Below are 14,744 nucleotides of genomic sequence, written 5' to 3' on the forward strand. Positions count from 1 at the left end.
TTTTAGGTAATGATGTCTGAAAAGCGAGCACAATACAATAAAGAAAACACACTCAGAAATGAAGACAATGCATTTGGAAAAATATGCACTAAGGAAAGTTGTGGAAACTTTTCTTGCAGCTAAGCAGAGTGGGCTTAAACACAGTTCCACTGTCCAATCACAACTGAGAAGGCATCAAAGGCAATGTTTACCATGGCTGACAATTTCAGCATAAGTTTGTATATACATCTGTATACATTGCTCTAGATGTGCATGCATCTCTCTACATGTACATACACAGTACTATGTCATACGTATGTTATCCTTCTGAGATATACATAGTGCATAGACCTGTATAAGTACAATATGCTTACCACACAATACATGTTGGAATAAGCCATGAAATAAGTAGCACTTATCTTAATGTTTTCCTGTGTTACCTGTACTTCTTCCATTAAACAGTCTCTGTCAGGGCTAATTTAAACTCCCCCCAGCCATTTTAATATTTAAATTAAGCAAAAAATCCTCAAGCAAATCTAGGGGGGTATCTGGAAATAACTACAACAATCTTTCTTGAGAAAAAAAATTACAATCTATGTTATATTTTGAACGTACAATGGGGGTGGTGCAAAGCAGTTGAAGTCCTGAATGCCAGTATGGCACAGTTAATGAGTTTGCCAGTTTAGACTGTGAAAACCTGTCAGTGACATCAAATACTGTGATGGTCAATCTCAGCCAACTGTGGTGCCACGGTGTATGAAACAGAATAAACATAGTGTATAGTTCCAAACATCCCTATTCATACTCAACTTGTTTCCAACAAATAGCACAATTGGATTAGCTACCCCCTGTCTGCTTACCTTAAAAGCTGAAATACAAAAATGCCAGACATTACAAATAAGTGTTTTCCCCAGTATCTGGCTGGCAGCTCCTAAAAGTAGAAGCAGAAAAGTGCAGAACCTACAAATGATCTACGCTTGACACAAGGAAGAAAATCCTAAATAAATAAGGGTTTAAATTCTATGAAAACCTGAACGTCATACATGCTTTGGCTAAGCTTCCAAACAGAAGTGCTTGCGTATCATGGGAGTCCAGTTCATGAGACAGAAAAGACAGCCATCATTATGAACACCTCAACTCCACCAGACACCTGTACATATCCTTTGGGTTAACAAGAACTGGCAGTGTTTAAGGCCAGGTTGGATGGGGCTTTGAGCAACCTGGTCTAGTGGAAAGGTGTCCCTGCCCATGGCAGGGGGGTTGGAACTAGATGATCTTTAAGGTCCCTTCCAACACAAACCATTCTATGATTCTATGATTCTAAGAAGCAATCTACAAATATATATCACTTTGACCTGCTCCCAGAAGCAAGTGCAGTGGTCTTTGCATTGCTAAATATATAAAAGATAAAAGGACTATATAAAATAGAAAATCACAGAAGCTGGGAGCAAGTTGTGAAAAGGAACAGTAGATTTACTTGGGTCAAAGAATATTCATAGTTACCACAATGAATATGTACGTTCTTAGAAATTTTCAAATGCATTAAAATTCATGATGATTCATGAACTGGATGAAGTTCAAGTAAGTGGGGGCTTGTGAGAACGTCCTTAGGGGCAGCTCATCCACAGATGCCCCAAAGAAGGTCAGGCTTGGTGAACAGTCAACTTGTGGTACAGACCATTTCTGCCAATAAGGAGCTGGAATATGTGGATCCTGCTCCAGTTCTTTTTGATAAGTCTTATACATCTTTAGAAAAGAAAGTATCAGACCTCAACACTACAACTGATGGAGCTAGTAATGTGCCTTCTGATAGTCTAAGAGCAGCTTAACTTTGCACAGGAATATTTTGAAAGGAAAGAAAAAGCCTGATATGAAGACAAGCTTGTAAAGCACGTTTTATGAAAAGAATCTGGGAGTCATTTGGAGGAGAATGAGGGTTTGGAATCTCAAATATAAATTTGAATAGGAATGCATAAATAGTCAGATGATCAAGCAGGCAAGTGAAATGCAGCTTATAAATAGCTTAACATGATACTCCATGACTATCCCTACCGTATATATGGCAGCATGATGATAACTGCATACTCAAAATTATTGATGCTGCTGATCAGGGAAAAAAGATAAAAAATTCCTTTTGCTTTGATGTTTGCATTCTGTAGAGGAAAAGCAAGTGTACTTTGGGACTTATATTCACTTCTTACATGTGCAAGGTTGCTCAGGCCTTTCCTATAACTGTTTAGCTTTAGAACAGTGACACACTGGTCTGCAGTTTAAATTTGGAGGAAGTGTGTTACGATGGGGTAGGATAAAGTGCTTCACGCACCACGACATCTGTCCCTGGATCTTTGGATCAGACATTTCTCACAGCCTATACTGGTACAGAAGCAATAAACTTCTATCACAGTTTTATATCGAGAAAGCCAAGCATACATTATAACGTATTCTGTTGTCTTAGAGCTGTTCAGAGGCTGACAGTGATAGCGGTCTATTCTACAAAGTTTTCTCCAGACAACCTAATGGCTCTTGCCTGGCTATCACTTCTGATTTTTTGATCCTTTTCATATGGAGTCTAATCTTGTGTTATTGCAATTAATAGGGATGATGCCTGGCCTCTGAAAAGCCCGGTTTCCATGTGAGGAGTGTTAATGGGACTGAGCTGTTTGTTTACCCTGGGAATGATGCTTTCTATCATGTTCCTGACAATTTTCCTCAAAACACATGAAATACTACATCATTTGTACTTCTTCATGCTGTGTCAGATTGTACCTTTTGGTCTTGCATCGTTCTTCTTCTGCAACCTATCATGTGTGCCTGCGTTCATGAATAATATATCCACTTGTGCATATAGCTAAAATTTTTGTGTGTGCATGGGTTTAAAGCAAACACATAAGACATATAAAATACAAATTAATTTGATCCCCACTGTACTTGTAACACAGCCAAATTCTTAATATTTTATAGTGCATATTCCATTAAATAAATAACTAAATTGATCTATGCTACAATACGTGTATGCATACACATTTTATGATGCCTGTAAATAACATTTTAAAGCCTGTTCACACATCAAAAGACAGGTTGTTTATTTCTCTGTTAAAACAATTCAAGGGTTTAACTCTTCCTATTATGTAAACAGTGGTGACAGCCACTTTCAAGGAAGCTTAATTTCATTAAAAATAATAGTTTCCCATTGTAAAATCAATATGAATATACCATAAATCCCCCTGATGAACTCTGGCTTCCTTACACGCTCTCACATTTCGTGTATTAGGGGCACAGCACTACTCTAGATATCAGAAGATAATAATATGGCAATATATATAGATATAGATATATATTTAAATGTTAAAACTTTAGTTAGGTCAACTTGAGTAATGAATATATTCCAAATATATGCTTCTTTCTATAAATAAAGGTCATTAATCTTCTTTGCAACATGGGTGCCTTATAAATCTTTGGTTGTATGTGGCTACCAAACTGGTAAACCAGTTCTGGATATCTTTAGCTCAAAATGCCCTTCTGACATATAGATGAAGCTTTAACTTTTTTCATGTTTTATACTAAACTTGTACTTGCAGTAGACTTGCAATATCATTTACGAGCTTACCTTTAGGCAGACATTTTAAACAACTCATAGAAAAGAAAGATTTGTATGTCAAGAGTATTTGTTTTAGTGACAAGAAAGCTAGGTATACTCTATTCATTTCTCAAGCAGACCTTTATGAATCACTTTAAAAGGACACTACAGCTGAAGATTGAAGAGCAATATTTATCAACATTAAATAAAACATTTGGTGAAGTATGTATAAATATTTCTTCATATGAACATAACACAAAATTAAATAGCTCAGATACACAGACACGATTTAATATATTTCCACTGTTGTCAAAATCATCTGTAAACACCATCTCACACTGAATACAAAAGCAGCTTTTACATCAGTTCTGTGTCCACAACACTGATGCCCTGTTGTAAAAGAAGATATTTGTTTTGTTTTATTTTCAGCAAAATAAGAGTCTAAGCAATAAAAAAAAGTTTTGGTCAGTTCAAAGGAGAATACAAAATTATCTTTCAACATGTAACTAAATCAGATTTAGAACAATAGTTTAAAGTACAATCCTTTCCCCAGGGGATCTCTGACTTTTATAAATCACACTATGTTTGGTGCAGATCACATCACAAATACCAGGAAATACTGGTCATGTCTAAGCTATAAATATTAAAGCCCTTTTTAAATTTTCTTTATCAAAAATCGCCAGGTTACAAATTGGCAATATCCATGTTTTTCACAACACTGAATAACCTGGCATTAAACAGATTTATGTGCACTTCTGATGATTTTTAAAACAGATTCTGGAAAAGAAACACTTTTTAGTGAGTATCCTTCATGTAAAAAAATAAAGCATTTGTTTTACACAAATCCTTTGCATCTGAAGATTACCTGGGCAGATTGTGCAAGCAGGGGGGCTCCACCAAGTTTAGAGAGAAATTACAACTCGAACTTTCATTGGAAGCTGTAGAGATACTGTGCCTCGGATCTGAGCTGGCTCTGAGAAGGGTGGTGCATCCACACGGTGCAACTCAAGACAAGGCGTTACAGTGTCTGTGTGTGCCCTGAGAGCAGCATATCTGCCCGAGCAAAAAACGGACGGGGGTCCTGCTAACGGCTGCGCCCGCCTGGTTCCTGAGCTACTCTCTTTGAGCATCAGCACTGTGCGGCCCAGATGTGGGGTCTCACCATTCTACACCCTACAATGATAACTTCAAACTCTGCCCTGAATGTAGCCTTCAATTCCTTTCACCTTTGTATCTTTTAAAGAGATGTGATCGTTTTGGGGAGAGATACTGTGCTCAAGATTAAGGTTTTACTGGGCATGTGACCCATTATAAAATTCTGTAGACTGTTAGGCTCACAGGCTATGCTTTGGTTCTCTCCATTTGAAATGTGGACACCATGTTTTGGTTTCAGAGATAAACTAGAATTTCAGGTGGCAAATAATGAGGTATAAATTTATAATATGACTTTCTGATTTTTATTTTTTTTTAATTTCACTCATATGTAATCATGATGGGGGGCCCTGTAAAACCTAGAGCAATAGATCACCTTTTTCCTGGTATGTGTGTATTTTAGAGGTGTGAATGTATGTTATGCATACATACACACACATACACACACATATATATAACATGAGCTGCACACATAGATACTCGGCAATCAGGAATCAGGGGTACAATTAACAATACACCAGAAGAGAAGTAGACAGGAAGCTCTACCTGGACAACAAGAAGCAATTTTGCAACAGTGTCTCAAATAATTTCATAATCCTGTTTCGCTAGCTTGCTACATCTGTATGTGACTTGAATTGAAAGTTGTTGGATTCCTTGGAAACAGAAGAGTTGGGCTAGCTAGATGTGCTTACCTGAGATCCCAGAATTGATTATAATCAAAGAGCTGGGCAGATCAGTAATGGGTTTATAATTGCTATACAGCTTCTTGCAAATTTGTAGGAAAACTTTATTAAGTCTTTCATTCCTTAATAAAAATGTTGAAGTTTGTTAGTTTTTGCTGAATGCAGACTTGATTTTTATATTAAACTGGATTTATTAAAAGGATACATAAGCCTGGCAGCTGCTTTCACGTCTTGACGTTTAAATGTTTGAATCAGCACCCTGGAACCACCCTCCCACCCCAACCCATCCTGTCCTATCCTGTCCTATCCCTTCCTATCCCATCCCGTCCCATCCCATCTCATCCCATCCTGTCCCATCCTGTCCTGTCCCGTCCCGTCCCATCCCCCCTTCGTTATTTTTTTTTATTGTTTAAAAAATACTATTCTATGAAGCCTCCCTAGGGATCCGCTTATGAAAAATGACGGACTGCCTTTGCTGATACTGCTGTTTGCGTCGTTTTCGTTTGTCACACTGGCACAGCAGTAGCATCTTGAAAGTGTTTCTGAATGTTTTGTTACACAGTGCATAGCACACGGGGTTCACCGTGCTATTGATGTAGCAAAGCCAGTACCCCAGGTTCCAGAAAGTTTTGGGGATACAGCTGCAAAAGGTGTTCACCAGAACCATGATGTTATATGGGGTCCAGGTAATGATGAAGGCAAACAGAATGGCACTGAGTGTCTGTGCCGCTTTCTTTTCTTTGATAAGTGACATTCGTTTTCGCTTTGTGATCTGACTTCTGGTCTTCAAGGCAAACTTTTTTGCCAGGGTTGCTTCCTTGACGGACAAGGGCAGGGCCGCAGATGTCTTGGTCACTGATGAGAGGCCATCGGAAGCTGAGGTTGTCTCTGCTGACTCAGGCTGAATTGGAAGCTTAGAAAAGCTCTTCTGGAAATTTCCACTGTCCTGAACACTTTTGGGAGGGTGCAATTTTTTAGGTTTCTTTTCCTTCGATTCCGTATCAGATTTCTGCAGTTCATCCCCTGACTCATGCAAATCTTCCGAGGAGGGTAGTTTCGTGGAATTAAGGATGGCGCTGTGACCAGGAAGCTTCAGCACGATTGAATAGATGGCTCTGGTCTCTGCAGCGATGTCTTCTTCGTCAGAGGAGGCTGAATTTTCAAGGGAGGCAGCAGCATCATTGTTGTTCCAGCTGTCGCTGCTGCTGTGCTCTTGGTCCCCCTGGTCTGTGTTGGGTTCCCAGCTCTTCATTGTGAGCCAGAAGTGGCAGCGCCTGTATTTCCTTCGGGTGGAGCGTTTCATGCTCTGCCGTTGCAGCTCGTAGCTGCTGCAGCTCCGGGAGCTGCCTGTCTGGTGTACGAAGCGTGCTGCCTCTGCTTCACTGCCCGAAGCTTGTAGCCCTGCTAACTCTTTGGTGCGTTTCTCGGTCTCCTTGTAGATCCTCCAATACAAAATACTCATAATGGTGACTGGCAAGTAAAAGGCAGCTATGGCAGTGCCAAAAGTGATGATTGGTACACTTAGAAACTGGATGAAACATTGATCAGGAGGCACAGTCCTCTCCCCAACAAAATACTGCCAGAACAAGATGGCAGGGGCCCAAAGAACAAAAGAGACAATCCATGCTAAACCAATCATCACCCCAGCCCTTTTGGTTGTTCGTTTGGCTCTGTACGTAAGTGGCCTAGTGATGGAAAAATACCTGTCAAAACTTATGACAAGGAGATTCATGACAGAGGCATTACTGGCGACATAGTCAATGGAGAGCCAAAGATCACAGGCCAAGTTTCCCAAAGCCCAGTGGTCCATGATGATGTATGTAGTGTAAAGATTCATGGAAATAACACCGATGATCAAATCTGCACAAGCAAGACTCAACAAGAAGTAGTTGTTGACTGTTTTCAGTTGTTTGTTAACCTTAAATGCAACAATCACTAGGACGTTTCCTATGATGGTCACCAATGCAAGGATCCCAGTGAGGAAAGCAATCAAAACTACTTGCCAGACAGCGTGTCCACCCAGAGGGTCTTTGCTTGTGGCATTTAGGGACATGTTTGTTGATTCCACAGTGGAGAAGGGAAAACTCTCTGTGGTCTGAGGGAAATCATAGCTGCCAATGAGCGACGCTGCTTCATCAAGTAGTCCCGGTCTGTGCGAATCTCGCTTCCAGAAGGAGCTCACATTTGCAAACAGGGGCGAGGCTGAACTGTTATTTTGCATGATCATTGTGGCTCTCTGACATAGTCTGCAGAAGGGAAAAAACAAACAAAACCCAGGTGAACAGAGGAAGACAGTAAATAGATAATCGTCCGCATACTCATACATAAAATCCCTTTAGCACTTTGAAAGATGTCTTTAAAAGCCAAGCTGCCTGTGACACATCCCAAGTCAAACACGTATGTGGTGGTACTCGGCTTACAGCTGTGATTAATCTGAGCTCTTTGTAGTAATGGATGACCACCAAACAGGATGACCATGAGCCAGCAGTGTGCCCTTGTGGCCAAGAAGGCCAATGGCATCCTGGGGTGTATTAGAAGGGGTGTGGTCAGCAGGTCGAGAGAGGTTCTCCTCCCCCTCTACTCTGCCCTGGTGAGGCCGCATCTGGAGTATTGTGTCCAGTTCTGGGCCCCTCAGTTCAAGAAGGACAGGGAACTGCTAGAGAGAGTCCAGCGCAGAGCCACGAAGATGATTAAGGGAGTGGAACATCTCCCTTATGAGGAGAGGCTGAGGGAGCTGGGTCTCTTTAGCTTAGAGAAGAGGAGACTGAGGGGTGACCTCATTAATGTTTATAAATATGTAAAGGGCAAGTGTCAAGAGGATGGAGCCAGGCTCTTCTCAGTGACATCCCTTGACAGGACAAGGGGCAATGGGTGCAAGTTGGAGCACAGGAGGTTCCACTTAAATTTGAGGAAAAACTTCTTTACTGTAAGGGTGACTGAACACTGGAACAGGCTGCCCAGAGAGGTTGTGGAGTCTCCTTCTCTGGAGACATTCAAAACCCGCCTGGACGCGTTCCTGTGTGATATGGTCTAGGCAATCCTGCCCCGGCAGGGGGATTGGACTAGATGATCTTTCGAGGTCCCTTCCAATCCCTAACATTCTGTGATTCTGTGATTCTGTAATCACATCGTGTTTCCTTAAAAACATTCAGTCACAGAAGAACCAAAATCCCAGGAGAATTTGAACATGCAGTAATATTAAAATGCCCCCTAACCCTAACTCTTAATTAAAACACTCCCAAGTGGATCTGCCCTGAACTTTACATTGCAACAGCCCACATTCCTGGAGCCTTCAAAAACTAAATGCTAGACACATGCAGCCACAAATCTTCTGAGTTTGAATCAGCGCTGGTCCCCAGTGCTATCCTGGCACTAGCAAAACACAGCCCAGCCTCTGCTGCCTCCACCTACAGCTAATAACAAACAAAAACATTGTTCTGTCTTTCCTTAAACTATAGAGATACATGCCAGCATCATCTCACTGTGCCAAGCTGCTCTAACCTGTGAGGCTGCAAACATCTTTAAATTTTCATCTACATTTTGGCTACCCGATAAAGGTACTAAAAGTTCTCATTAGCACTTTTTGCACATGACACTATTCATTTTTCATGCACATTTTTGAACTTGGACTAAGGATTTTGTATATCTAATGACTTCAAAATGTCTTTGGAGCAACACATGTTAAAATTTCCTTTGAAAATATGGTCTCTAGAGTCATGAAAAAATGTTTGGCAGATGTATGTCAAAACAATCATTAAACACTTTAGGAAAAGAGGAAAAAAGCATGAAAGGGATTCATAATTAAGCCTTAATCCTTTTCCCCAAGTACTTATGTAAAATGAAGACATGCTCAGAGTAGGAATTTGCATTTACCTTATTTCATTAACTTCTGTGGTAAACTGAGTAGATTCATTGTACTAAATAAATTGTATCATCAAGAAGCGAGAATTCTGATGAAAAAGTCCATCACTGATTGTAAATATCGAACAAAATACGCTGTCAGAGAGAAAAGTTTGTCTTCTAACTGTGAATCCTTCCAGAGTCAATATGTTATGGCATGAGATAATAATGAGAATTGCAATGCACTGGTGTTACACAAAATATTTACCCAAAAGAGGAGGTTTTGGTTCTTTAATTAATTTCTAAATTCTGTTTCCCCTTGAACTGTACTTCGTTTTGTTAGCGAGCCATAAGACACTATGTGATTTGAAGTGGTTCAGTTTCTTTGACGTATGCAGTAAACAAACCAACGATTCCTTCCCTTAGCTCATGCACAATAACACAAACCCCCTCATATTTTGATATCTAGCATAAATGAGATATTAATTTTTCTCTTTATTAATAGGAAGACAAGGTTACAAATGATGCTGCCTTATCCTAATCTAATTCAATCCACTTTTAATGCATTCATCATCGTATCAAACAGGATGTGAACATAATAATAGCATAATAATAACAGTAAATATTGCTCTGGGAAATCACACAGTTAAATTTAACTCTTTTCCTGATAGAAAGATTGAAAGTTTAGAGCAACTCGAACAATTTCTAAAAAGAGAAATGGTAAAAATTTTATCAACTGTAAACCAACATCGATTTTCTTAAAGTAGGTTGAAACTAACATTATCATCTTTTATCAAAGAACTTTGACTTTCCAAGTTTTCTTTGCAAAGTTCATATGAAAGAAATGTGCAGTTTGCATGAAATTTCAGGAAAAAAAACCATTCTGAAAATTAGTCAAACTGATCCTCTAAAATGCTCAATATTTTTTACCATTTTAATTGTTCCTTCCCCAAGAAAACCTAAACGAACTTTTCTGATGCCATTTCACCATGTCCTTGCCATCTATTAGAGAAGCTGTGGGACTCAACATATTTGGGTTTTTTTCTTCCTCAAGATATACAACTTCTGACTATGGAGCTGGTGTAGTTCAGGCCACCAAGCCTGACATGAAAATCTGCAGAAAGTAATTTGCAAAAAGGCAAGCAGAGGTCTGGATGAGAAGCACGCTCCTGCTTTCATTCACACTCCCTCAGGCACACTCATACCAGCTCACTCCTTTGCCTTGACCGAAGACAACATTCATTTACATGTCTATAAAAATGGAGATCCCACATGCTCAAAAATCACAAATGAAGGCCTATGAAAAACCAATGTACAATAACGTTCTCTTTCGAAGAAGACAGTGAAGCGGTATTCAAGTTTGGCTTGCCCTTTCCAATGTGTGGGTGAAACAAAAACACAGTTCACTTATGAGCAACCACTTAAGCAAGTGTTGACAATGTTCTTGCCAGCTGTTTATGGGCCAGGGTGGTTAGTCACAGTGGGGAAACAAATCTTTGACTCAAACAGGATTGCTGGAAACCATCTTTCTTGCAAGACTTTACGTAGGAAGCAGGCATCTTTTTCAGAGCTGTCAGATAGGATGAGGTCAAAACCAGAATAGTACGAGTGATCTGAAATAATGATATTTGCTAAATATATGCCAGAAATGATTAATGTTATAGGGTGCAGACCTTCCTTCACTGACATTAGGGACAGGGAGCAGAGGATGAAAGCCAGAAAGCACCCCCTCCACAGACATACACTTGTGAAAACTCTACAAGGTAACATGCAACATAGTCAAGTATTGATTGAGAAGTCTGACAGGTAAGTTTAGATGGTGATGATATTATTATGCTGCTTTTTCACAAAAAAAAGCCAAGCTAGTATCTTCTAATACACAAGAAAGAACCAGGCAGAAGATACTGATAAAGGAAATGAAACTTTCACTACAGGGCGTAGAATAAAAAACAACATCACTTAGAAGTGATGGTAGAAATAACAGTATTACTAAGAAATAAAAATAGTTGACAGTTTGGTAGTACTTCCCATTTTCATTGCAAAACACAACCATAAACTAACTAAGTGTTAGCCTTGGAAGTCCAAAACAGCTACCACATAAAAGATACAAATAATCTTGCAAAATTAATGTGTAAATGCTGCACTATCTATCACTAAGTCCATAAAGCGATTGTGAATTCTGTTTAATTGTAGAGTTTGAAATGGAGTTTCAATGTAAATTAACCAATAAATCCTTTCAGAAATGCTGTGCTTCGAAAGACTCATCATGAGGAAGCCTGGGAAAACCGTACTTCAGCTGCAGTCTTTCAGGGGCTGAGCAAGTGCTGGAACCAAACATTTATTTCTCAGGTCAATTCTCCCATCCCTGAAGCACAAAGCAATTTCTTTAAGCCACTGTTTCATTGAAAACCTGCACAGTTCTTAGCAGACCAGTAGCAGAGGAAGAGAAGGGACTGAGAGCCACCCACCAACAGCTCCCTGCTGCCCAGTGCAATCCTGCAAGCTGAAGCCTGGCTTTTTAAACTCCTCAGGCATTAAAGGGTCCCCTAAACGCACATTGGCTGGACTATTTGATAAAATGGAAGTGCTAGCAGGATGATGAGTACAGTCCTTTGTTGTTCTGGCTCTTCTACAAGCTCCTGTAATTGAACTGCTTAACTAAATAAAAAATGTGTTACCCATATGTTAATCTGCATAGAAAGATCTATCACTACCACCACCACCATAACATACCAGATCAGTGCAACTGGATTTTCTTCCCTTTAGGAAGCCAAAGCAAGCTAAGTTATCCATCATTTTATAGAACTGCCATGCATTTTCAGCTTTCTCTATAAGAAGTGTTACAGGGCAAGAGAGGGCGTCCTGGGTCCAAGAAAAAGGACAGCGTGCCCTGCAGTGTAGCCTATCGGCACCTGCCCAGCAAGCCAAGCTTGAAAACAGAATGATGTGCCACCAAGTGGGAAAGCAGCCACAAATATCTTTGTAAAACAACCAATGCAGCACAGCCTGAGTGAGGCAAACAAACCAAACTGTGAAATGATTACAGGTTTATATACCATGATAAGAGTTTACAAATCGTTGGTACGATACACTACATTACAATTTCAAGCCAGGGAATAACAAAGGAAACTATGTTTAGGCCAAGAATATATAATTACTTAGCTAAGATTACTGGATGCTATTCACCGTGGTTTGGATTTTTTTGTTCTTGTTTCTGCTTTTTTATAAGAGCTTATGAAAGTACAGGCCAGAGACCACCTGAGGCAATGTACACTTCCCAGCATTATTCAGGAAAAGTGTAGGCAGGGTACAGGCAATGGCTGTGCAAACTTTCACATACAACCTTCCCAAGGCCCCTCTGCTCCCTGCCCCATCAGGGTGACTGAGATATTGCATATCCCACTAAGACTCATTGGAAGGGAAGGAAAGCAGCTACAGAAATTATCATTAATTTCAATAAATGAGTACAGCGCAGATTTAAAAGCCTGATTTTTTGAAAAAGCTTAATTCACTGCACATTGCTGTAAATAGAAAGTAAAATAGAATAGAGAGTAGGAAGGGTTCTGTCACACATTTTTACTGCATTTCATTTCTCTCTGCTTATTTCATATTTCAGCGGTTGTGTGAAAACTTCACATTTCAGTTTACCGTATTTTTTCCATTCCTTAAACCTTCCTATTCACAAACACAGAACCTCCATGTTTGCAGAGGAGTCTGTTTTCTTGCTGTCCTCAATGGGCTCTGAGATATATTTTCCGGGAAGTCACACAGCGCTCTATGGGCTTGGCTGCATGCGAGCTTAAAACCAGCAAGCCTTTGTGGCTGAAGAATTTCACGTCTCATCTGTTTGCACAGACAAGAAAATTGCTTACCTTATTTTTCCATTATCCTCTGCACTGCTATTGTATACACATTAGCCTAAACAGCAGAGAACTCCATGCAGTGAATTATAAACCTGTTTTCTAACATAAAGAAACCAAGCCTTTAGAATGCCTAATGCAGTTACCTGAACTAGCACATAAGCTTTGTTTCAAAGCTAATATTTGGCAAAATAAAAAAAAAATATAAATTTTAAAGTTTTCCTGAAATTATGCCCAAGATTACATATACCTATTTTTCAAACCACATATAGTGTTTCTTTTTCAAAATACAATAAAGAATTTTAAAAACTTGAAATGAAAAAAATTAAGATGGATATATTCACACTAGCATTCATGGTTTTACATTTTTTATATAGCAGCTCACATCACTTGCAGCTAGTGTAGCACATGATAGAGGTTTCCTTACGAATGTGTATGTGGTAACAGGAAGCGCAGTGCAATTATCAGCGAACAGGACCTCAGATTTACCATGATTTACTAATACTGATGATTAAATATATTACACTCAATATAATTTTGCATCTTTGCAGAATGAGAATACAGAGCCATAGAAATTGATCCCATTATGAAATATCCATGCCACTGTCTTACATGTACACAGTAGGTACAGACAAATAACTGATATACTCTTATACTTTTGTATATATGTACACATAATATATACATACAAATACGTCATATGTAAAATGTGACAAAAGTAAGTGTATATATATCTGCAGATGAAAGTAATGTATATATTTGCAGACAAATACACACGTGTGTGTGTTTATACATATGCATATGTGTGTATATATATACACACAGATATATCTGCAGATATATATACATACACTTTTGCCACATTATTCCAAATATTGTTACAAGGAAAGACTCTCATTAATTAGCTATCAACTTGGTATAGATAAAGTTCAGCCAAACATATCCCACTCACACTTCGACCCAAGCTCTTCTATTTTCCATCCATAAAGATGTTTTGCTTATGCTTACTAAAATTACCTAGATTTAATGTCAGTGCTTTAAAATCACTTTTGTGAGTAATGAATTAGATTTGCTTATTATTTGCTTACTCTGTTGCTGCTGTTAGTGTGTGATGTCTAGCATGAGCAAACTAGGAATTCATTTCTTTAATCAGATGTGGTGTTGTCATTACTCTGATGAGAGTTTAGAGCAGCTAATGCACAGCACCAAGCTACCTGATCCTTCTCCCTTGCTGCCCTGCAGTCAGGAGAAGGGAGCATCCGTCCCGGGAAGGAGAGGCAGGGGGATGATATCTCAAATGTTCCAGCTGGGACGCGTAAGGATGCCGTGCTGAGAGCACCTGAGACTGCCCACCTAACACGGCTGGGAAATTTGGTATCTAAAGGTGGGCCATGGGAAGAGCCTCTTTTACGCCTTAATATGCCAAGTAGCTTTTGCCAAATATCTACCATCTCCTTCACTTGGACAGAGAGGCTTACACTCATACCGCCCAGCTGTACCTGCAGCATCCACTGTGGGCCTTGCTTACAATATTTGCTCTTCCAAACTCCTTACTTCATGTAATATGAACCCTTCACCGAGGGTTTTCATATTATGATAGAAATGTAACTTCGAATACTAATGTGTTTTAATGACCAGTGATTTCAGTGGAAA

At 39.5% G+C, this 14,744-nt stretch overlaps 1 protein-coding gene across 2 annotated transcripts in view; it reads right to left on the minus strand.

Moving 5' to 3' along the window:
- Window positions 1-5,815: 5,815 nt before the first annotated feature.
- Window positions 5,816-14,744, minus strand: part of CHRM3 (cholinergic receptor muscarinic 3) — a 130,669-nt gene continuing 121,740 nt past the window's right edge. For both annotated transcript variants that reach the window (XM_068409416.1, XM_068409424.1), the window contains exon 2: window positions 5,816-7,637. In XM_068409416.1, coding sequence (XP_068265517.1) covers window positions 5,816-7,637 — 1,822 coding nt within the window. The remainder of the gene's footprint in view (window positions 7,638-14,744) is intronic.

The sequence above is a fragment of the Nyctibius grandis genome, chromosome 1 (assembly GCF_013368605.1).
Source record: "Nyctibius grandis isolate bNycGra1 chromosome 1, bNycGra1.pri, whole genome shotgun sequence".
NCBI lineage: Eukaryota > Metazoa > Chordata > Aves > Nyctibiiformes > Nyctibiidae > Nyctibius > Nyctibius grandis.